We start from the raw sequence: 25091 nt of genomic DNA on the forward strand, positions 1-25091 counted from the left end.
GGCAGGTACAGGCTATATACTATGGGGCAAGGTCCAGAAGGCTATACACTGGGGAGGCTGTGACCAATGCATTTCCCACCCTCGGCTTATACTCAAGTCAATAGGTTTTCTCATGTTTTTGTGGTAAAATTAGGGGCCTCGGCTTATACTTGGGTCGGTTTATAATCGAGTATATACGGTACATGGTTTTAGAGGAAACACTGACTTGTTTGTATGTTGTTTTTTCTCTGGATGATCTTAGGATCTCAGATTTATAACCAAATTAGATGGAAATCTCTTTCCTCGGAGGCTCTTTTCATTAAGTAGAGAGAACTACTTTATTGTGCGCCTGGGATTTTAGGAGCATCTTTTACCACGGTGTTCAGCACAATGATGCATCTGTACAGTATGAGCCACATCATTTTATTCCCTTCTGATTAAATACTTGACTGTACTTCATCATCAACTTAAATGTCTTCATTTTCTCTGCTGCTTTACTCTAGACGTTGTACACTCATTACCCTAATCCAAATGTACTCTTTAAATTGCTCGGGTCTTCTTCTCCTCATCACTCATTCTAAAGTGTTCTACGCTATAGGAACAGAGAAGCATTTTGTGTGCTAGTTTTTGACCCTTATCATTAACTGATCTTCTCGTTGAGGATTAATTTCCTCTTTTCGGCTGCTTGTAACGTGTAAACATAATTGAAATTTTCATTGTGATAATAATTACTATGAAGAGAGGATCCTTTTTAATGAAAGGTCGGAGATATTTTGTAATAGCGCTTCAGGAAAAGTTGAAGTTAGGCAACTTTAGCGTGACTGAGATAAGAAGATGTAAGCCTGGAGTGTAACGAAGGACCTGCATGGCCTTGCTCTGTGTTTTTGTGTTAAATCTATAGTTACAATTATTGTCTTTAGTGAAAATAAAGTCATTGTGGGAAACACGCAATAGGGGGTTTAGTCAGGTTCATGGGAAGAGAGCTAGATCTTTGTAACGTTGGGAAATTATGCTCGTTTTGTAATATACTTAGAATTACTCACAGAAAATTAATCCCTTTTAGTTTTGCGTGCTCAAAAAAAAAAAAGAATCTACATACTGTACATAATAATACAATGAATACATCCCCATGGTAACAGACTACAAATTAGTCATGGTATTCTATTCTCGTTGCCTTATCTTCTCTATTGGCTTTTATGTCGGTTGGCATTGATTTTGTGAGGCCAGCTAACAAATTTTGGCTGATACTCGCCAAGCACATCTAGAAATGTAATATTTCCACTCTTGCAACATTTAAGCAAAATTTATAAAAATGTTGTATGTCTCTTGAAGAATGTGGTGCACATTACAAAGTAACCCACGAAATAGATCAACATTCAAGACTTGACTTGCCTAGTGTGACTTGTTGATGTTGACACAAAATTGATGTCAACCTGTTACACGTGAATGTTTTCAGAAATTGCATTTGCAGCAGTTTGTATTGCGACATTTGATGACCATTTACAAGACAAATTCATTTTCAGTCAAGTATCAGGCAGCGACCTTTCAGAACTCAATTAATGGGTTCTGGCTGCAGGGTTCAGCTGCTGGGGCAGTGTCGAAGAACCCTTCATATAACTGCTCCGCCCCCTTACGCAGTTGCCGGTTGTACTAGTCTTTTGATTCTTATGATTATAATTTCTCTATTCTGCTATAGCTTTATATATGCCATTGCTTTGGTTTTTACAACTCTTACCTAATGATTCGGTACTTCGCCGCTATCTTGGTTTTTTACTCCGTTATCCTGACTTTGCTTGTATCTGTCACTCTCTCTCTATCTCTGTTCGGTTGTCTTCTGTTCTGAGCGCTTACTCCGAGTAGAGACTATATTCCGGTTGTCCTCTCCGGGTTAGCATAGCAAGAGCAAGTAGGCAGGGACAGGGGTTGCGTCTAGTTCAGGGCCTGCAACTCTTTTTCTGCCTTGACACTACTCCTCAGAAAGTTGCACAGAATCCCAAAAAATTAGGAACTACTTCACCTCTATACACTGAATTCTGTAAAATTCGATAAGACAAATATCCTTTTTCCTGTTTATAGTAGGAACTATGATAAATCACAATTAGGACTTTATTAAATATATAATAATAAACCTCAATTTTTTGGAGTTCTCATTTTGAAATGTTATTTACAATCCAATAAAAATCACTGCAAACGTGTAGGTGGAAGAAGAAGTTCTTCATCGATGTTATCTATCCTTCGTTGACTTTCCAGCACTTTCTTCTGTCTCCAGATGTGTAGAAGATGGCTTGTTATCTGTTCCCATGAATGGATTTGTTCCTTCCTAGATAGGGAATGTCAGAATTGTAATGTGAAGAAATGTCTAAAAAAGGGTTCCAAAACAATATGAGCATAATTGTTCCGTGGCTCATTACGTTTCTCTATTTCCAACTTGTCTTCTGCCGTTCAGAGCTATTGCTGGAGATGTATCTTTATTCATTTTGCTGAAAAATCTTGACAGCCCCAAAGTTTAGTTATAATTATCAGCTTTTCCGCTAGGTTCCGTATCCATGGAGCCTTTTACCATCGGAGATTATTGCCACTTATGGTCTGTATGTTACAATTTATAACTTTATATGACCTTTTATTTTAGCAATCATTAGTATAATGAGACAATCTTTTCTTTTTCGCTACACTTAATTTGATATGTTTCTCTAATTTATTGCCATATGTACTGCAGGTGGAGAAAGGCTTTCTGCTAATGTCTTACATTGTTACAAAGTCTCTCAAAGCTCCATGTCCCGCCAGTGAATGATAAATATAATTGTGTCGGGAGAAATATATTCTAGGACAAAAATGGTTGGTCATTACAGGCTAAATAAAATAATTGCTGGGAAATCGTAGATGCGTTATATTCATTGCTAAGCATTTGAGTAAATCATTATACCTACTATTGCTAGTTTATAGAATATTGACCGGTGCCCAAGTGTAAGGATGATGCCTCGTCACTCATCTAGAGAAGATTGGTGACTCTCTGACTCTTTAATCTTTAAGGATTAAGACAAAAAAAACTTTCACATCTACTCAAAACTTTAAAAAGATGTGAGGCCATTTTAAAACATTCATCTTGCTGAAAAAATATGGACTTGAGGGACACTTGTTTTAGTATATATTTATATATGCGGTTATTTGCCAAGAATACATGTCTTTACGGAAAGGTCCGGAGTCATGGGTGTATATCAATAACAAACCATTGTAATGCATTTTTCTCTAAGTTGTGGGTTGTGGGGCAGAGAAGTGACTGCTATATCGGCCAGTAGGCAGAGTGTAATAGAAAGACAATTGGGCACATGCATCAAACTTTTGGCTTGCCTTTTTCTTTAATTTTTGAGACTTTTCATGGTGTATGTGTTTATTTGCGACTTTTTTTGCAACTCTGTTGGCTAGTTTGCCATTGTCTAGTTTTCTGCAGTGTTCCCTGAGGTACCGCCTGAATCCAGATGTGCAAGAGTAGCAGATTTTGGCTGACCAGGCGTAGAAATTGGCTTGGAACTGATGGCGGCCTTTGGAGAATTTTGTTTTAAAAAGTTGATAATTCACAAAAGAACCGATACCAACATGTATCAAAAAATAAAACCACTAAGATGCATCTGACAGCAGAAAAGCAAAGTACCAAAAAACAGACGGACAAAGCCGGACTTATGATAAATGTGCCCCAATGTATCCTTTAGTATACGCTGTTGGTAAGCCGGGATGAACAGACCCAAACTTTAAGTTTTGGAGGCGTCCTGTGCAACCCAGATATATTGCCGAATTGGCTGTTCAGCTGCCAATCCAGCAACATGACGGGGTCCTGCGGTATGCACGCAAACTGGGAGTGAAAGTTTAGGTTTGCTCATCTCTACTGGAAAGCTGAAGGCTTATGTGTAGAACATAAAGTTCTTTGATAAAAAATCCTCTATAGAAGCTTACTTGCCTCTTTACTGTAACTGCTGTGCCCCTACTGTATAACAAAAGATGCAGCATTATATGGCAAACCCGGGCTCTCAGACAAAGAACGTTGTGAGGACTATTGACATTGTTTTAAGAAAAGGAATAGGGATCAAAAATATCAGTGCTCACAAAGCAGAACAGACGTATACATAAACCCAGTGAGGGATTTGGAGCAGAGCTTGTACGATCATTTTTAATACTGTTGATGTCCCTCCCTATATACTATGTGTACTGTATATACTCGAGTATAAGCCGAGGCCCTTAATTTTACCACAAAAACTTGTGAAAACCTATTGACTTGAGTATAAGCCGAGGGTGGGAAATGCATTGGTCACAGCCTCCGCAGTATATATCCTGCCGGACCCTGCTCCATTGTATAAAACCAAGCACCTGCCCCCCAGTATATATACTGCCAGCCCATATCCCCCAGTATATAGAAAGCAGCGGGGGAAGCCGGAAAGGTGAGTTTTGATATATTTTTTTTACTCGAGTATAAGCCGAGTTTGGGTTTTCAGCACATTTTTTTGTGCTGAAAAACTAGGCTTATACACGAGTATATACCTGTTCATAGGCAAGTTTGGTACAAAATGTTCTCTAGTGCCCAACATTAACCTTTATTATGTGTTGTCCTTATGAATAGTGTTCTGCGTTTTGTTACTTTTCAAAGTCGTCTTAATGTAAAAAGAATGACCTTGAGATGACTAGAAAACTTCCCTGACAACGTTCCAAGATGTCTCCCCATTTGCAATCCATTGTTGGCAGCATTCCTTTGTGTTTAGTGACAACTTATCAGTTGAAATGTCAAATATTTTACAAATCTATTTTCTCTGTTCGTTTCAGCCTTAACATTCATTTCGCTATTCTCATGAACCAGTCCAGTCACATTTACACATTCTGCGGGCTATTTTAGTAGTCAAGGTTTTAATGACTAGAGCCAGACCTGAGGTGTACTGGCATCATTATTTCTCTTATTCCATGGTTTCAGTCTTATTAGGTCTCAGCAGTAGGAGGCAGAGATTCTGGATGGATTAGGTAAGTGCTTAGAGAGAAAATCTGACTACAGACTGGTTAATGTCAAGGACTAATCTGCTTCTTCTCTGTATTCCTTATCAATTTTTGCTCTCGCCATTGTACAACATCAAACCTATTAATTAAAGGGGTTTTCCCACCAAACAAGTTAGGCCCTATCCACAGGACCACGCTCAGCAAATTCATCCTCCATCACACAAAAAAATATGGCAAAAAATCTTGGTTTCTTTGTTTAACCCATGCCGGTATAAAGATAAAATCCAATAACGTAAATAAAGTCGGATAACCTACGCGTTTCATGACTAGGAGCCACGTGTAAAGGCCTGAAACGCGTAGGTACCAAGAGTTTTTTGCCATAATTTTTTGGGTGCTGGAGGAGTAAATCTCTTCCCTTGGATCAAATTCACACCATTGGCCAATGCGGTTTTCTCCCCCACTCTCACCTGCACCGGTGTGAAGGACTTCTCAGGTGGTTTTCAATGCATCATAAGGTAAGTGACCATATTTGTATTGTTTTCTGTGGGAATACAATCAATTTTTGTTTGCACTAATGGTGAGTTATCACTCCAAAAAGATCTTCTCTTTTAAACCTCCGTAGGACCCACTCATCTTTTGTTAGCGACAAGTGGTCTGACAGAGGTACCTTTGACCCCTATCGGACCCCCTGTTCTTGTGATCTGTGGGGGTCTCATCATGGAGACCCCCACCGATCAGCAAGTTAGGCCCTATCCACGGCACCACGCTCAGCAATCTTCATAAAGCTCCGCAGGACCCACTCATCTTTTAGTAGCGACAAGTGGTCTGACAGAGGTACCTCTGACCCCATTGGACCCGCTGTTCTTGTGATTTGTGGGGGTCCCATCACGGAGACCACCATCGATCAGCAAGTTAGGCCCTATCCTGTGGCACAGCATGAACACAGTGCTCCAAAAAATGGTGCATTCTGCCGGAGCAGTGCAGGGGGTGCCAGATTCATGAAGACTGTGTGACACATTTCATGAATCTTTTGCACACTGCACCCTCTACACTATTTTTAATAAATATGGGCCTGTGTCCCTCTGTCTACAATGAAAGAGACAGTGAGAGGGAGGGGGAGGAGCAGGATGAGTCTTACTGTGCTTCTTTCTCTAGCTCCTCCTATTTGGCAGAGCTCAGAGATGGAGAGAAAGAAATACTGATGGTCTGCACCCAGTATAAAAGTAAGTAGCAAGCTGCTGAATCACATTAGGGATATACAGGGGTTTTCTACAAGGCAATAAAGGTGCACGGGCTACTTATGTACAGGCACAGATCCTTTAAGGAGCCAACATTACTGACAAACTCTGAAAAGAGAAGATCTTTTTGGAGTGATAAGTAACTCACCATTAGTGCAAACAAAAATTGATTGTATTCCCACAGAAAACAATACAAATATGCTCAGCTCACCTTATGATGCATTGAAAACCACCTGAGAAGTCCTTCACACCGGTGCAGGTGAGAGTGGGGGAGAAAACCGCATTGGCCAATGGTGTGAATATGATCCAAGGGAAGAGATTTACTCCTCCAGCACCCAAAAAATTATGGTAAAAAAACCTCTTGGTACCTACGCGTTTCAGGCCTTTACACGTTGCTCCTAGTCATGAAACGCGTAGGTTATCCGACTTTATTTACGTTATTGGATTTTATCTTTGTACCGGCATGGGTTAAACAAACCAAGATTTTTTGGCATATTTTTTTGTGTGCTGGAGGACGAATTTTTCTGACTTGATTATTAAATGAGGGAAGAAGGGGGATGGAGAATTGTCTGATGCTGAATTAAGTAGCATTTCATAATGAAAACTGAGCTGCTTCTCCGAAGTAGAAACCCCATAGGTATAGATAGTGAAAACCTAGGGTAGTTGTCACCTTTGAAGAGAATGCATATTACCCAAGTCACAGTGGAAGCTTCTACCTTGTCTGCTGTCACTTTCTGGTGGAAATGCTAATGAATTTTCCACATAGATATTGAGCTCTTTCAAGGAGAATGGACTAAACATTGCTTTTCATTTGTAGTATATTAAAAAAGGAGCACATTAAGGGATATTTCTTAGACTAAGCAATGAGGACATATCTCCATTTTGCATTTTGGGATGATAGAATAATGATGTCTACAGTAAACACCCCCTTTCTATTAGCAGTTTTTACAAGCGCAGGGAGTACAATAATGTGATGTATTCCCAGCCCGAGCTGTCATTTCTCAGGTTGGCTACTTGGCTGTACGTGACGGTGTTAGTGTAGATTTACTCCGGTGAATATTGATGCAGCGTCTCGTGAAGACAAGATAAAAGATTTAAAGCTTCTCAAGTTTATGTCTCAGGTGACCGGGGTTTTACTTTAAATGAGATCACGGCAGCCACAAAGGAGAGAAACAACGCATAGGAATATTAATGGTATCTTTTTATGTAGAGCCCACATCTTCCACAGCTCATTAAAATGGTGGTAACCATGACCTTTATCTTGAAGTTTCTTCTATATATGGTTGTATTCTGGATGTTCGATAGCACCCCTTGTGTTTCAGCATCTTGGTCAATTGCCAAAGCCCAACACCACCCTACGAAGTGTAAATGTAGTTAAAAAAAACAAGTAACTGAATTGGGTTTGGGAGCCAAGAGAATTTCGGAACTACAGCATGACTGGTCCCATAATATCATTGCTGCTAGAATAGAGGCTGTACGTCTCTGATATATGTTCCAATACTCTGAAGGATTACTTGTCATCGTCCTCTGTTGTATAATGTCGCTGTCTTTGGAAGCACTTCAGAGGAATCAGATTTGGCAAAAAATAAAGTTTTTCTTCATTTAACCACTTGTTAGTATTCTGTGGGTACAAAAATAATTATTAATTAACAATATAAAAAATATGAATGAAAGAAAGAAATGTTCATTTACTAAGTAGTTCCACTAGAGATGAGCAGACTTGGACATATTGCCGGATTGGCGGCCAAACCAGCAAATTGACGCCCGTGGACAAGTAGCCATATGTCCTGGCTTGCTCTGTTAATGTATCATGTATCACTTTAGGCTCATTAGCATAATTGTAAAAGTTGTGTTATAGAAGGAATTAGTGCCTCACAGTGCCTGGATCTATGAGTAAGTGTACCTGGTTTATCATGCTTAATTTTGATTTCCTTTAAAGGAAACCTACCACTTGGAAATAGTCGTTATGACCCACACTAACCTGCACATAAGTGGAGCTGAGCTGATGCAGGCACATATTTTGGTTAAACATATATTCCATCCATTTTGTTATAACTATAGATTCTTATCTTTGTTAATAACCCACTTGGCGCTTCTTTGTACGTCACAGCACTTGGGCATTAGCATACTAGGGGAGGCACGCAGAGTGCTGTCCCTGCCTCCCCCCACCCTCCCTTCCTCGCTCCTGAGAGCCGGTGACGTCACCGAGCCCTCAGGAGCATTAGGGCATGCGCATACGTATTATGCTGGATTGTAAGCTCCTGCGACATGTCCTATCTTTTCATGGGGTACGGAGCGGTACAGTGCCGCACGTATGCCGTATATACGTACCCCATACGTTCGTCTGAATGTAGCCTTAATGTGCCTCAGGCCGGTAGCTCACAAGTGAGTTTGGTCCTAAAAACTCACTCCATGTGCTGGTGGGATTTCCAGTACCGAACCTGGAATTACTAGACTAAACAAAAATGCTGAGTTAGAACGAGATACTGAAAGTCCAGTGGTACAAGGTTCAATCCGGGAAATCGAGCCAGCACACAGAGCAAGTTTCTCATAATGAAATCACTTGTGGGACACAGGCCTTTGTTTTCTTTACAATGAATGTGTCCTTAATTGATCTATTGTTTGAATATTTTTTACGTTAAGCTTATTGATTGAGAAAATTTGGTGTTATCTTTTATTTGCTGCCTATGTAACCTATATGTCTACACTGCTCAAAAAAATAAAGGGATCACTCAAATGACACATCCTAGATTGTAATATTCACATTTGTTTTGTACAATGTTGAATGTGCTGACAACAAAATCACAAAAAAAATCATCCATGGAAATCAAATTTATAAACCAATGGAGGCCTGGATTTAGAGTCGCCCACAAAATTCAAGTGGAGAAACACACTACAGGCTGATCTATCTTTGATGTAATATCCGTAAAACAAAATGAGGCTCAGTATTGTGTGTGGCCTCCACGTGCCTGCATGACCTCCCTACAACACCTTGGCATGCTCCTGATAAGGTCACAGACGGTCTTTTCATGGATGTCCTCTCAGATCTGGAGTAAAACATCTCCTAACTCTTGGACAGTCTGTTGTACAACATGATGTTGGTGGATGGAGCGAGACATGATGTCCCAGATGTGCTCAATCGGATTCAATTCTGGGTAGTCCATTGCCAATCCTGGTCTCCTTTGGCAAATGCCAAGCAAACTGCACGATGTTGGGCTGTGAGCACAACCCCCATCTTTGGACGCCGGGCTCTCATGCCATCCTCATGGAGTCGGTTTCTAACCGTTTGTGTAGACACATGCACATTTGTGGCTGCTGGAGGTCATTTTTTAGGGCAGTGCTCCTTCTGATCCTCCTTGCACAAAGGTGGAGGTAGCGATCCTGCTGCTGAGTTGATGCCCTCTTATGCCCCCCTCCACATCTCCTGGTAGCGCCCTTAGCCTCTGGACACTACCAAACAGACACCACAAACCTTCATGCCACAAAGCGCATTGATGTGCCGTCCTGTATGAGCTGCACTACCTGAGCCACATGTGTGGGTTGTAGAAGGTCAAAGCACCACCAACATTCAAAATTGACCAAATCATCAGCCAGAAATCATAGGTACTGAAAATCCGTGTCAATCCATTTGGCTTCATAAGTGGACAGTTTGATCTCACAGAAGCTTGATTTACTTGGAGTTATATTGTATTGTTTAAGTGTTCCCTTTTTTATTTTTTGAACAGTGTATGTCCATCCTTTGTAAATCATACAGAAATTAATTGCAAGATCCCTTTACAGATGACAAGGAACTGTAATACACATACCGTATATAGAGAACAAAGGATAAGAAAACTAGACAACAGGTCATGATCATAGTTTACTGCTTCCTCCCATGCAATTACTGTAATCTCCGCACAGGCCACAACGTACTATATGTCACCATATACATGTCATTAAGGTATTCACAGACTACAGGTTCTTGTGCTCCATGTGGGCGGAAAGTAAAAAAATTACCATTAGAAAATAAAAATATGTCGTTTTTAAAACTGGTTGGAGTTTGCGAGAAAACGTTTACCGTAGTTGATAAATTCCCTTTGAATAGATACGATACGTTTCTGATGACAGAATACAAGATGCCGGCAGCACTGTCTTCCAGATTTTTAACATTGATTAATCCAATAATTCACATTCTCTTGCAACTTAGGCTACATTCACAGTGCCATATGGGGGACATGTATACGGCCGATATACGTCCCCCTTAGACGGCAATGGGCACACGGCACCCTATTGGAGGGGTACGGTGCAGCACACATGCGGCACCGCACCGCTCCGTACCCCGTGAAAAGATAGGACATGTGCTTACGGCACCGTGTGCCATATATCCCTACGGAGAGGGGTGGGGGTGAGCAGCGCTCGCCTCCTCCTCCTCTCCCCGTGCACTACCGTGTGCCCGCCGTGCTACGATGCAGCGGGCAACGGCTGTGTGATTGCAGCCTAAAGCTGTATATCAGATTAACCGTCTGCCCGGCTCACAGGGGACACAAAGAATATAACGGTGCATGTAACGACAGGCATAATAGGTAGACTATGGTAAGCTGAATATGTTGTATATAACAAGCAGTCATTGGTTGTAGGTTACATGTTATTTTAACATTTGTTATTCTAGTTAAATAACAAAAACCTAGGACTGCAGGCTACTAAGATAGTGTGAACAGGTCTTTAGACGTCATGTATATGCATCAGAGCCTGACCCCGTTCTTCCTTGATAGTAGTTTCCATGGAAGCATTTTGTGATGTTATGAAAACTGGATTTTCTCCGACGTTACCTGTAGCTCTATGTGTGCATCCACATAGAGGGATAATGATATCTTTGAAACAGCTTTACGGATCATAACAGTTTTTACTTTATTTTTCATGACATATGAGACTTTTTTTCTTTGTAGACTAAAAATGTGAAAAACATATTGTTTTTGTGAAGTTTCCCATTTAAGTTTTTTTTTTAATTAGTAGTAAAGTTGACTAAACTTTTACCAAAATGTTCTAGAAACACAGAAGGCACCACAGAATCTGAGATATCCACTGTTAAAGCTAAACTGAGGAATAAAGAGCTTTATTTAAAAATCACATTTTTTACTGCAACTTTAACTGTGGATATTTCTGGCTTTGTGACAGATAGTAATACCTTGGGGCACATTTACTAAGGGTGCGAACACCGCATTTTCGTCGGGTTTCCTGACTTTTTCCGTTTTTTCCTTGAATTGCCCTTGATTTTTGGTGCACGTGATGGGATTGTGTTGCATTGGTGCCAGCTTGCATGCGACACAAATCGGGGGCGCAGACTTCGGACAAACGGCGGAATTTAATAACCAAATTTTGTCGCAAGATCAGCACTCGCATGCACTGGGAAGAAGAAGCTGAACTCCGGCGGACCTGAGCGGGGAAGGGACACATGCAGGACATTGGACGCATGATCTTAGTGAATCACAGCAGCTCCAAATCCTCGTCGGACATTCCGGATCGGCGGCGTCAACGGGATGGGTAAGTAAATGTGCCCCATTATATATAGCCAGTTGAAGTGGCCACTGTCATGAGGTATATACATGTGGTATGTGCAATTAGGATGTATATAGCTGTACAGCAGTAGTGCAGGGGCTAAAGGGGTGTTCCCATTTCAACATGTAATTGATATTATTTGAATAATGAAAAGTTACAAAAATTTCCAATATACTTTCTGTATCAATTCTTTACAGTTTTCTGGATCTCTGCTTGCTGTCATTCTATAGAAAACTTCATTATTTTCTGCAGTGGACAAAAATCTTGGCCATGGTCACACAGGTGCAGGGCTCATTATATCACGCAGTTCTGATAACTAGCCGTGCACCTGTGTGACCATGGTCAGATTTCTGTCTACTGCAAGTAAAAGTAGAAGCTTTCTATAGAAAGACAGCAAGCAGAGATCTAGAAAACCATGAGCAATTGATACAGAAAGTACCATATATACTCGAGTATAAGACAACCCGAGTACAAGCTGAGGCACCTAATTTTACCACCAAAACACTGGGTGGGAAATGCATTGGTCACAGCCTCCCAGAGTATAGCCAGCCAGCCCCCTGTAGTATATAGCCAGCCAGCCCCCTGTAGTATATAGCCAGCCAGCGCCCTGTAGTATATAGCCAGCCAGCGCCCTGTAGTATATAGCCAGCGCCCTGTAGTATATAGCCAGCCAGCCCCCTTTATTATATAGCCAGCCAGCCCTCTTTATTATATAGCCAGACAGCCCCTGTGTAGTATATAGCCAGCCCCCAGTTTATACCGTATATACTCGAGTATAAGACAACCCAAGTACAAGCTGAGGCACCTAATTTTACCACCAAAAACTGGGTGGGAAATGCATTGGTTACAGCCTCCCAGAATATAGCCAGCCAACCCCCTGTAGTATATAGCCAGCCAGCCCCCTGTAGTATATAGCCAGCCAGCCCCCTGTAGTATATAGCCAGCCAGCCAGCTGCAGTATATATCCAAGCCAGCCCCCTGTAGTATATAGCCAGCCAGCGCCCTGTAGTATATAGCCAGCCAGCCCCCTTTATTATATAGCTGCCAGCCCCCTTTATTATATAGCCGCCAGCCCCCTTTATTATATAGCCAGCCAGCCCCTGTGTAGTATATAGCCAACCCCCAGTTTATACCGTATATACTCGAGTATAAGACAACCCAAGTACAAGCTGAGGCACATAATTTTACCACCAAAAAAATGGGTGGGAAATGCATTGGTTACAGCCTCCCAGAGTATAGCCAGCCAACCCCCTGTAGTATATAGCCAGCCCCCTGTAGTATATAGCCAGCCAGCCCCCTGTAGTATATAGCCAGCCAGCCTCCTTTAGTATATAGCCAGCCAGCCCCCTATAGTATATAGCCAGAGTATAGCCAGCCCCCTGTAGTATATAGCCAGCCCCCTGTTGTATATAGCCAGCCAGCGCCCTGTAGTATATAGCCAGCGTCCTGTAGTATATAGCCCGCCAGCCCCCTTTATTATATAGCCAGCCAGCCCCCGTGTAGTATATAGCCATCCAGCCAGCCCCCGTGTAGTATATAGCCAGCCCCAGTTTGCCCAGCACATTTGTATTATTTTTCATCACAAAATCAATAACACTAATTAAAGGGGAATACCCCTTTAATGCTGCCAGGTCCTTTTTATGATCACCGTACATCAGGCGAGGTTCTTCAGAGCATGTCTCTATATTTATGATTTTATCTCTGTTTTAGGAACGCAGGATTGGGCGTCTGTGCCATGGCATGCAGATTCGGTGGTATACTTGCACCTTTTGTACCGTCAATGGTAAGAGTTGTTTCTCTGCTATTGATTTTTATTTGCTTTTCATGTTTAAAAGTCTATAAGCGTTTTCGATTTGTTTTACATTTCGGGGAATGTGAGTGAAATGCATGAGTGTTATGGAGAGGTTTGTGAGAACTCTATCTGGCATAGTCAGACAAGTGCCGTCTCTTCAGCTTCTGCTGTATTATCTCCAAAGATGCTCAGAAACACCTGGACTTGAGCCCTAAAGTAATGTAAACTGTACTTTCATCTGCTTCTCAGTTATATATAAAATGTTTGGAGAACTTTCAAGTTATATAGAAAATGTGATCCCCTATCTTTTCAAGTGAAGCATATTGCTACATACACGGCACATTATCTTCTTGAAGTTTGACCAATAAAAGTGGCTTTGTAAAATGCAGTATGAGCGCCAAAGTGAATTATATATATATATAATATATATAATACATTTAGAAAACTGAAAAATGAATCATTGAATCATTTTTGTAAAAAAAAAAAAAAACGGACATTTTTTTATTAATGTATCCAAAAATGCCAGGACTAACTCTGCTGATATTTTCCCATCAAATAATTCAGCCAATTTTATAAACCACCATTCACTGAAAGAAAAAAAAAAAGTTGCGCTAAATGTGAAAGCTACAAGCACCTATTACTATGGATTAATTTGTATTCAGATGGTCATTGTAGGCCGGGCATGCTGGAGAGGTCATCTCATTGCTTGGTGGATAGGGCTCGCTGCACCATTCACCGCCAGGGATTTTTGGACAATTTTCCTCTCTGGTAGCAGAGACAAAATTCATACTACCCCCTATACCCGTATAGGCACCTTTTGGTAAGCACATCTATTTTAGGAATAGTATTTCTGGAAAATGAATTTTGGCTAGATATCTTATTTGTCTATTATAGGGATATTTATTCAGATTTTTATATATTTTGCTTACAATATTATCTACAGTATTTTTAAGATTTCTTGTGTTGCAAATTATATTCTTTATTTCTAGCGTTCCTTTTTTTCGATTCTTCACCCACAAATTTTGATCCACATTTTCATCCATGAAATGCGTCAGAACATGGTGATAAAGAGAAATTCTTATTTCCATAAGATTTGCATTTTTTAAAAGGTATTATAACATAACAGACCTTTGAATTTAGTATCTCCATAATCATTGTAAAAAAATAAAGGGTGTAGGGGGTGTTATGCAGACCCCAAAGTGACGCCTCTAAACAGCTTCCCAGTACATTGTCCGGAAAGGTAAAGAGTGGAATTCCCAACCCTCCTACAGCTCTGTGAATAGAAAAATAAAAAAGAAATTTATTTTGGATGGTAGGGATTAAAACCAGAAATGTAAAAAGGAAAAGGGTTACATCCTTAAAAGGTTAAACAGTGCGAAGGAAAGTTAATGGTATATGCAGTTCAGGCAGGTGTGGTTGCATCCAAGCCCAGAAGCCTTAGGCCGGCGGCACACCTGGCGTTTTGAACCCGTTTTTCGGCCGCTTAAAAAAGGCCCAAAACAGACTGCTTAAAAACGGCCCAAAAACGGGTTTAAAACGCCACGTGTGCCGCCGGCCTTAGGTGGCTCAAAGGGTGTCTCTTATAGTGCCGTCACACTGTGTATGTACTTAGTCCATTCTTGGACCATTTTTAATCGGACTGAAAACGCACATGTTTTTTAAAGGCACTAAAAACGCATGAGTTTTCGCATGTTTACCGTGTGTTTGGCTGGTTTTAATCTGTTTTTCTTCATTTATGAAAGTGTAAGCAGCTGTGAAAATACAGGATTCAAACCATCCAAACGAATGGAACACGTGCAAACACGTGTTTAAAAACGCACACCGAACGCACCATATGACAACACCCTTACACATAGGATGAGACTAGTGCTATAAAAACGGTGCAAGCTTGATATGAGTTTAGGTGCATGCAACTAAAACCTTTTACGTCCAATCTTTTCCAAACAGACCATTAACTACTTAACGCATTTTGAGGTACATGTATGTTACGTACATATGCTGTTATACGAAGCGGGCTTATGGGCTGATTCCTCTTCATATATGGTGTATTTGTTGCATTGTGTTGCCCCAAAATCAATGCTGGCACCGACCACGGGGGTTAACCATTTATCTGCTGTCAGCACTGCCATTTTGGGTAGGTCGCAACAATCCATTCCCATGGCAGCCGGGCCAGATCTATTGCAATTCTGTAGTATTTCAGTATATGTTAGGAATAAAAAAAATATTCTAATCCCCCTAGAAATGAAATAAAAATGAAAAAATAAAATAAAAAACATGATTGTTAGGAACGGTTATTCCCAGTGGTGAACCCCACAACCGAAAATAATGCCTAAATGTTAGAAAAGCCACTTTGACTGCTTCTCAAAAGCCCTGATCTATCAAATTATAAAAATGGTTATTCTCGCCGGTGAACCGTGTAACGGAAAAGAGCGAACAAACGTCCAAAACGCCACTTTTTTGACATTCTGCAGCACATAACAAATGGTATAAAAAGCATCAAAAGGTCGTACAGTCCCCAAAATGGTACCAATGAATAAGTCAGCTTGTCCTGCAAAAAATTACACCTTACAATGTGCAGTACAGTGAAGCACTAAAAATGTATTATTGTCTGAATAGGGGCAAAATAAGGAAAATTTTGTTGTTAAATAGGTTTTAATTTTTATAATTCTATTAAAACACAATAAAACTTTTCTAAATGTGATATCCCTGTGATCGTACTGATCCAAAGAATAGAAGAAAGATTTCATTTGGAGCGCACAGTGAAAGCCGTGAAAACCGCATCCACAGAAAGATGGCACCAATACGTTTTTTCATTGTATTTGGAAATTTTTTTCTGGCTTCCCGATACACGGCATGGAATATAAAATACCATCACTCAGAAGTACAGTTTGTTATGCAGAAATCAAGCCTTCTCACATAGCTTTGTAAGTGGGAAAAAAGTTATGGATTTTTAAAGACAAGGAGTAAAAAATGGAAAGTAAAATGGCCTCTACCATCTGACATTTACCTCCAGAATGAAACACTGTCTGCAAATGAGACTGAGGGGCTCCAGGCTCCAATAACCCCTACGGAGCCTGGAGCCCCTGAGGCTCATTTGCATACAGTCCTTCATCCTGGTGGTAGGTGCCCCTTTAAGGTGTTAAACAATTTGATTTGAATTTAACCTAGGCTGGCCTTTAATAACAGCCCAGGATGCTCCCATTAGGCATAAATTACAGTATATCACTTCAGTTAGAGCTAAGTAACACCATAACCTCACTAGGAGAGCAGCCACTTGTAAGCATTATTGTCACTTTGAAAGGTTTTTTTGACACCCATGTCTTTTTCTATGAATATGCTGAGCTTGAACTAGTGCTATACTGCCGGAGACATAGCCATTTAAAGTGATCTGGTGCCATTTTAAAGTTGAGAATTACATCCGGGAGTCAATATATACTCTGGCTGCCAGGAGAATTGGCACCAATTTGAGTGGCCTGGTGCCATGGACAACAGACTTCTGTTTATACAACTAATGATTCCTTTTATCCAGGTCCTTATTATAATCTATGTAGAAAAATATGTGTTGAAATGATGGCTATAGAACATGTATATGGGGAATGCTGTAATGTAGGGAAAAAAGTGTTTAATGAAATAATCAACATAACACTGCGTATGTGCGCTGTCAGCCCAGCGTCAGAGCTTATAATTTACATGAAATTATGAGTATGAATCTTCTGAATCTTGGAACAATAGCATTAAATTTTTAAATTCCCCATCATCCTGTTATTTCGTGCCACCTGCATATTTCATCCTCCCTCACACCCTACGTATTAATCTGCACGCCGGGAAGGAAATTAATAGTTAAATCAATCAAGCTCTTGCCATCCCGTACTTTGTATCACTACATAATTTGAAATATTTCTGCCATTATTGTAGAGAATGGAAGTCAGGAGCAAACATTACCAGATGTGCAAGGCACACGGCTTTTTGGCAAGAGATCACTTCAGAAGTTGATACAGTGATTTCATGACTGCACTGGAGATATAACGGGTTCTTGTCACTATAATTTACCGTCAGTATTTTGTGTAGGAGGTTGTTGGGAAAAACCGTTCCCTTGTGTTTCATCCGTATATTTTAGAGCTCAGAGTTGGCAAGTCGAATATTAACACAGGTGCTGTATTCAGCGTAGAGTGGTCGGGGATCCTAGGGGTGCCGTATTACATTGTGCAGCAACGCCTAATGGATAAACTTTATCAGAAATATGGCTTCAGAACTTCTTGGGCTTACTTGACATTCGACAATTTTTTCTGCTCACCCTACTTTTGGGCATATAGAGTAGACAGCGATGCACATGGGCGACTCTTTTGTCAATTAGCTGCTTAAAGAGAACCCGTCAGGCAAACTAAATATATTTTCATAAACTGCCATCAGAAAGCATTGCCTCTATCCCTTCATTGTCCCTCTACATGCCTGTAAACCTAAGTAATGAGGTCCTAAAGCTGTATGCAAATGACCTGAGAGAGGTCCAATGAGTCATTATCATATTCAAGCTGTCCGGCTTATTCATGAGTGGGAGGCACAGCCACACCCCCAGTGCTTGACTGACAGCCTGTATAATGGTGTGATGTATAATGGTGCAATGGCTCCTCCATGTGCTTCCTAGTGCTGGTGGCCACGTCCCCGGTAGCCTGTGTGTATGAGATACTCCTATACACATGACTGACAGCCTGCATAATGGTGTAATGGCTCCTCCATGTGCTTCCTGGTGCTGGCGCCCCCTGCAGCCTGTGTGTGTATTAGATACTCCTATACACATGACTGACAGCCTGCATAACGGTGTGAGGTATAATGGTGTAATGGCTCCTCCATGTGCTTCCTGGTGCTGGTACCCCCTGTAGTCTGTGTGTATAGGAGAGATACAACAGCTCCAGGCAGCCATATTATATCAGAACATGTCAGGTACTTGTGTAGCTGATGTCTGTGTCTCACATATGTGTATTAGGAGGATGCAGCATGTTAGCAGGTAAAGCACAGACAGTAGCAATGCTTTACTATACATTACACACAGACATGAGCAGGGGGAGGAGAGGGGAGGGGTAACAGGGGTGACATCACTGCCTCTGACCATGTGAAGAAACCTCATTTACATAATAAAGAAAAGATGATTTTACAATGATTAATGTATGAATTGACTAGATAAAGGTTGGGATGGATCCTTGTGAGCTACTCCAACAGGTAGAGGTGACAGGGACCTGATGACAGGTGTCCTTTAAAAGTCATACAATGAGTATACTAGATTACAAAAACATAATTGTCTGTAAATAGTCTATAGAGTAGGGGGTGGATTAAGACTGCTATGGGCCCTGGGCTATATCATTATCATAGCCCCTACAAGTCTGGAAGTCACTTCCTACATATGTTACTAGAATCAGCTTCTTGAAGAATGGAGGATGTGTCCCTTCTGCTGCTTTCAATATGCAGTTTCAGGACCTTTGAAGGACCTTCAAAGGTTCTGAAATGGCTCTTGTGTACATGTGTGTTGTTAGCAGGAACAGGAGTATGAGTGAAGGTCCTTCTCGGTATAAAATTTGGTGGGTGGTTTAGCATTATTAAAGTAATGATCCAGAAGGGCTTTTGGGGGGAGTTACCAGATTTCAGCCGTGTAGAGTCACAGGTTGCTACACTTTACCCCTGCTCCCACTGCAATTTGCATATTCCCTCTCCCTCTGACTGCAGGAATCTCAGAGAGTGGGAGGGGAAGAGCTCCTGCACATTGTAGCAGCCTGTAAATCTGCACTACAGAGGCGCTCTGGTAACGTCCATTAGCATAATTTTTTAAAGCTGATCTTAGAAGGAAGGAGGCCACTGAAAACAGATAAATGATTATAAAAATTACAATAATTAGAAATTTGACTAATTTATGTAAAATATCTGGTAATAACATATGCACTCGTAACTGCCCTCTCAGATTTCAGATAATTATAAAATGACATATTGTGAATATATTATATCAATGTGCATATTAAAATATACAATATATTACTGTATAAAAATACATAAAGTGAATCCTACTAAAATATGGAGCACCAAGGAGATAATATTTATTAACTACACTCACCGGCCACTTTATTAGGTACACCATGCTAGTAACGGGTTGGACCCCCTTTTGCCTTCAGAACTGCCTCAATTCTTAGTGGCATAGATACAACAAGGTGCTGGAAGCTCCTCAGAGATTTTGGTCCATATTGACATGATGGCATCACACAGTTGCCGCAGATTTGTCGGCTGCACATCCATCATGCGAATCTCCCGTTCCACCACATCCCAAAGATGCTCTATTGGATTGAGATCTGGTGACTGTGGAGGCCATTTGAGTACAGTGAACTCATTGTCATGTTCAAGAAACCAGTCTGAGATGATTCCAGCTTTATGACATGGCGCATTATCCTGCTGAAAGTAGCCATCAGATGTTGGGTACATTGTGGTCATAAAGGGATGGACATGGTCAGCAACAATACTCAGGTAGGCTGTGGCATTGCTCAATTGGTACCAAGGGGCCCAAAGAGTGCAAAGAAAATATTCCCCACACCATGACACCACCACCACCAGCCTGAACCGTTGATACAAGGCAGGATGCTTTCATGTTGTTGACGCCAAATTCTGACCCTACCATCCGAATGTCGCAGCAGAAATCGAGACTCATCAGACCAGGCAACGTTTTTCCAATCTTCTACTGTCCAATTTCGATGAGCTTGTGCAAATTGTAGCCTCAGTTTCCTGTTCTTAGCTGAAAGGAGTGGCACCCGGTGTGGTCTTCTGCTGCTGTAGCCCATCTGCCTCAAAGTTCGACGTACTGTGCATTCAGAGATGCTCTTCTGCCTACCTTGGTTGTAACGGGTGGCGTTTTTAGTCACTGTTGCCTTTCTATCAGCTCGAACCAGTCTCCCCATTCTCCTCTGGCATCAACAAGGCATTTCCGCCCACAGAACTGCCGCTCACTGGATGTTTTTTCTTTTTCGGACCATTCTCTGTAAACCCTAGAGATGGTTGTGCGTGAAAATCCCAGTAGATCAGCAGTTTCTGAAATACTCAGACCAGCCCTTCTGGCACCAACAACCATGCCACGTTCAAAGGCACTCAAATCACCTTTCTTCCCCATACTGATGCTCGGTTTGAACTGCAGGAGATTGTCTTGACCATGTCTACATGCCTAAATGCACTGAGTTGCCGCCATGTGATTGGCTGATTAGAAATTAAGTGTTAACGAGCAGTTGGACAGGTGTACCTAATAAAGTGGCCGGTGAGTGTATATTAATTATTATTTATTATTAAGTTCTTACATTTAGACAGCTAAACTTTACACATTGAAACATGCTCCAATATCACACATTTTAAAATAAAATTGGCACATCTTGTTAGAAATTTTAGATCCTTACTTGATATCAGTATTACATACCAGAATAATGTTCTCTTATCAACACACTTAACACAAATAAATCGGGGATGGATATGGATGGCGGATTTATTTGGGAAGACTTTAAGCTTGGCGAGTTGCGGCTGTATTTTTTTCATTTAAACATTGTTTGCCTTACTATATCTTGTAGCAGATTTCTTCCTGCCTTGAAGTTAAATAAATAACCTTAACATTATGAGATTGCACTGCTGGCATTTGGGCTGTGTGCGTGGGTGAAGAAGGATAAAGTGTTAAAGTTCTCATTTGAGGATTGCTGTTCATGCAAATACTGAAAAATGCACCTAAAATTAGTCACAAATTTTATCTGTTATTTTAAAACTGGCTGTTACATTTTCATACATTAGGTTAAAAAAAATGTCTTTATGTCCTTACTATAGAATGCATTGTATTGGATACTGATAATATACCGTACAATACCATTAACCATTAAATCACTGGCTTAATGATATTTTTTTATAGCACTTTGTAGCCCCAGCACTATAGAGTACATAACTAGATAATGTTATGCTCCCATCACCAACTGCTGCATTATGTACATGTGGGCAAAACTTTCCTAAGCTGGGATAAAAGATACATTTTGCATATTTCTGTGTAAGTGTAATATATGTAGTCTGAACACTGCCTTACTTCACTCCTGTCTGTCTTAATTGATTTCCACACACCTGTCTGTTTCCTGTTGACTTTGTTCTGTGCTGTAGATGGTTAAGCTGTGATGGATAGATGCCTCCTTTACTTACATATCTCCCTTGCTAGTCTGTCTTGTCTGGATGTCCTATCACCTTTTGTACCAGGACTCTGATATCTTGTAAGAGGATTGTCCCATTGCTTGCTAAAAGTCTTTGGAGCATTCTGGACCTCCTATATGTTTTATCTTCTTGCATGTCTTCTAAGCATCCATTTATCTCTTGATTCTGTACTGCAATGCCCTCTTGGTTAAAAACCATGTGTGTACGACCATTCATCTGTGTTTGTTTTGATGCAGGAAGGGAACATCAACCAGTTGTCATGTACCATTTAGGGTAGGATAGGCAAGGAGGTAGGGACAGTCAGGTGCGTCTATCTTACTGTCTGGCTGTCCATCCTTTTCCATCTTTTTGTCCATTCCCCAACAGCAGCATTAAATTTTTTAGTAATTGAATAATTAGATTAAATAGTATATAACTCTGATGTGTCTCATGTCTCTTTTTCTATGTCAGATACTACAGTATTTTGCGGACTATAAGGCGCACCGGAGTATAAGACGCACCATCAATAAAAGCCTGCTAAAACGGCTAGGTTCATATATAAGGCGCACCGAATTATAAGGCGCACCTGATTATAAGGATGAATGACAAGCAGGTGGCAGACCTGGCAGCTGTTGTCTGCAAGTACGGTTCATATATAAGGCGCACTGGACTATAAGGTGCACCTTTGATTTCTGAGAAAATCAAAGGATTTTTAGGGCGCCTTATAGTCCGAAAAATACGGTAGAATCTTTAGAAGCTAAATGAAAGTGTAGATAAACCCTCTACCCTGATAATCTAAGCACATTGTCAGCACATAGCACAGATGAATCATGTAGTATCCGCTTAGAGAATCTCCGCCCACACTCCTGAATTTTACTGACCATCACTGAGTCATCAGAGCAAATTTAGCAATAAAACAGAATAAAATAGCCAAGTAAGAGGTTAAAAATTATCTTTAATGTGTAAACATTACTAAGGTTAAAATTTGAGAACTTTCTTTCATGGTCAAACCCCTTAAATTTCCACCCATCACCATATGTAGTGCTGGCCCACTTCATCCAGTTCTCTGAGCCTTGTTTCTTACAGTTCAAGTGGGGCCAGGAATTAAAGAATAGGAAGCATAATAACATTAGTGGCAGAGGAACCTGTGATTGGGTGCTTTTTATTGCTTTTCAGACCATTATAATTAACAATTTTTAGCTTTTTTCCATACATTTTTTAATTATCTTAGAAGCACCATAGTGATTAGTCTTTGTACTACTAGCTATTTTCTTATTCATTGATGGAAAGAGGAAATAACTTTGGTTGGGCGTACCACGCTGATCTCACTATGTCACGAAATGAACTAGATTACATTTTAATTAATATGAGCTAATTAAACAACCTCAAATGTTTAGAAAACCATATAAAAATAGGCATTTACTGGTGATTGTATAAGCCATGTCATTAAGAGGCAACGGCTCTCACAGTCAATTTGCTTGTTGACAATTAGAAAATATATGTGGGCTCCGCTACTACATGGCGTTCAGCTTTCCCGAACTCTTCAGGCCAATTCGAGAGTGGTTGGTAGAGTCATGCGGGCGATATGAACTTACTGAATGCATTTGTGGAATATCTTATTTTGCCATTAGCAATTGTCCCTCCCATCTTAAATATAAGTTCCTCCTTCCTCATATTTAAAACCCTCTTGACCAGGGGTAGGGAACCTATGGCTCGGGACAGATCTTTAATAAATAGTGATGGCTGCTGTGTGTGTCTTAGACTGATCACTGGACACAGGCAGCCATGTTACCGCAGCCTATGTCCTTTGTGCGCTCCAGTCACCATCGCCGCCATCATCTAAGCCTGGGTCAAGGAGAAGAGCATGGGAGCGATGGAGAGCTGGCTGCAGGGAGCGCAAGTAGGTGAATATCCTTTTTTTTTTTTTTGCTTTGACTACCAATCTTCTGGGAAGCATGTGCTTTGGCTACCTATATACAGCGGGGTATGTGCTGGGGCTACCTATATACAGGGGGCCATGTGCTGTGGCTACCTATATACAGGGGGCATGTGCCATGGCTACCTATCTACTGGGGGTATGTGCTGGGGCTACCTATCTACTGGGTGGCAGGTGCTGTGGCTACCTATCTACTGGGGTAGTAGACAATTGAGAAGCAGCACTCCGGTATTTCCAGTGAATAAAAAGGTTTTATTCCACCAACATAGTGCGACGTTTCGCCAATTCAATCAAGGCATTATCAAGCCTTGATTGAATTGGCGAAACGTCGCAACTATGTTGGTGGAATAAAACCTTTTTATTCACTGGAAATACCGGAGTGCTGCTTCTCAATTGTTTACTACCATTTATTGGGGTCATTGTCGGACCTCTTAAGAAGACCTGCACCCGAATATCTATATATACACGGTGCCGCTCAAAATACCCTATTTTGGACTATCTACTGGGGTATGTGCTGGGGCTAGCTATCTACTAGGAGGCACATGCATATTGTACGGCTCTTACGGAATAACATTTTAGAATATGTAGCTTTCATGGCTCTCTCATCCAAAAAGGTTCCCGACTCCTGCTCTAGACGTTTAATGTAACAGCGTTTACCTCCATCACTATACCTAATATGCAACCCAGGCCAATATAAAAAAAAAGTTAATGACATAATCATACTCTTTGAGGCATGACTAGTCTGAAATGACAACCCTCCGATTTCATGAATGAACATGGAGGATTATGGTTGCCGCCCATACTTTTCGTTCTTTTCACTGTGAATTACCGTTAATGGATACCCTGCAACTCTCATCTTTGCTTTGTATGCGGCTCCCTTGGCTCTAATAGAAGGCTTTAACTTCAGAGTAATTTGTAATAATACTCATAATCAGAATATAATCTGTTTAGGAGTTATGAAGTGTTAACAAGTGTAAAATTGGCTTATCTGACACAAAATGTCACAGCTTACAATGTGAGGGAAAACATTCAATGGGGTCACCGGGGAAGTAGGTCATGTTCCGGAGGTGCTGAGCTCAGTCTTCCAGTAAAAAAGGTTTGAAAAGTCCTTTTCTCAGTTCTAATGTGAAGTCCAAAACCAAATAACAGAAGCGACATCTGGGTCTGACTCTCCTTCATAGGTTTTCAGATTCCCTTCTATAAATTATTATAAGTTATTACATGGATATAATTCGATCAATAAGAACCGGAATAAATCGGTAAACATGCAATTTTTGTATTCCTATAAAAAATGTTTTTATACTTCCCTGAATTGGGAACCCTTCCCATCTATACTGCTACATTTGTAGTATATACATAAAGTTGGTGTTAAAGGGGTTTGCCCATGAAAGAAAGTTATCAAGTTATATTCCCCTAGTGATGTTTACACAAAGATAATTTTTAACCCCCCTATTTTACA

At 40.7% G+C, this 25091-nt stretch overlaps 1 protein-coding gene across 2 annotated transcripts in view; it reads left to right on the forward strand.

Moving 5' to 3' along the window:
• LOC140106742 (solute carrier family 22 member 15-like) overlaps nt 1-25091 on the forward strand; it is a 158563-nt gene that overhangs the window by 101063 nt on the left and 32409 nt on the right. For both annotated transcript variants that reach the window (XM_072131360.1, XM_072131359.1), the window contains one exon: nt 13437-13509. In XM_072131360.1, the coding sequence (XP_071987461.1) occupies nt 13437-13509 (73 nt within the window). The remainder of the gene's footprint in view (nt 1-13436; nt 13510-25091) is intronic.

Source organism: Engystomops pustulosus, chromosome 11 (assembly GCF_040894005.1).
Source record: "Engystomops pustulosus chromosome 11, aEngPut4.maternal, whole genome shotgun sequence".
Lineage (NCBI taxonomy): Eukaryota > Metazoa > Chordata > Amphibia > Anura > Leptodactylidae > Engystomops > Engystomops pustulosus.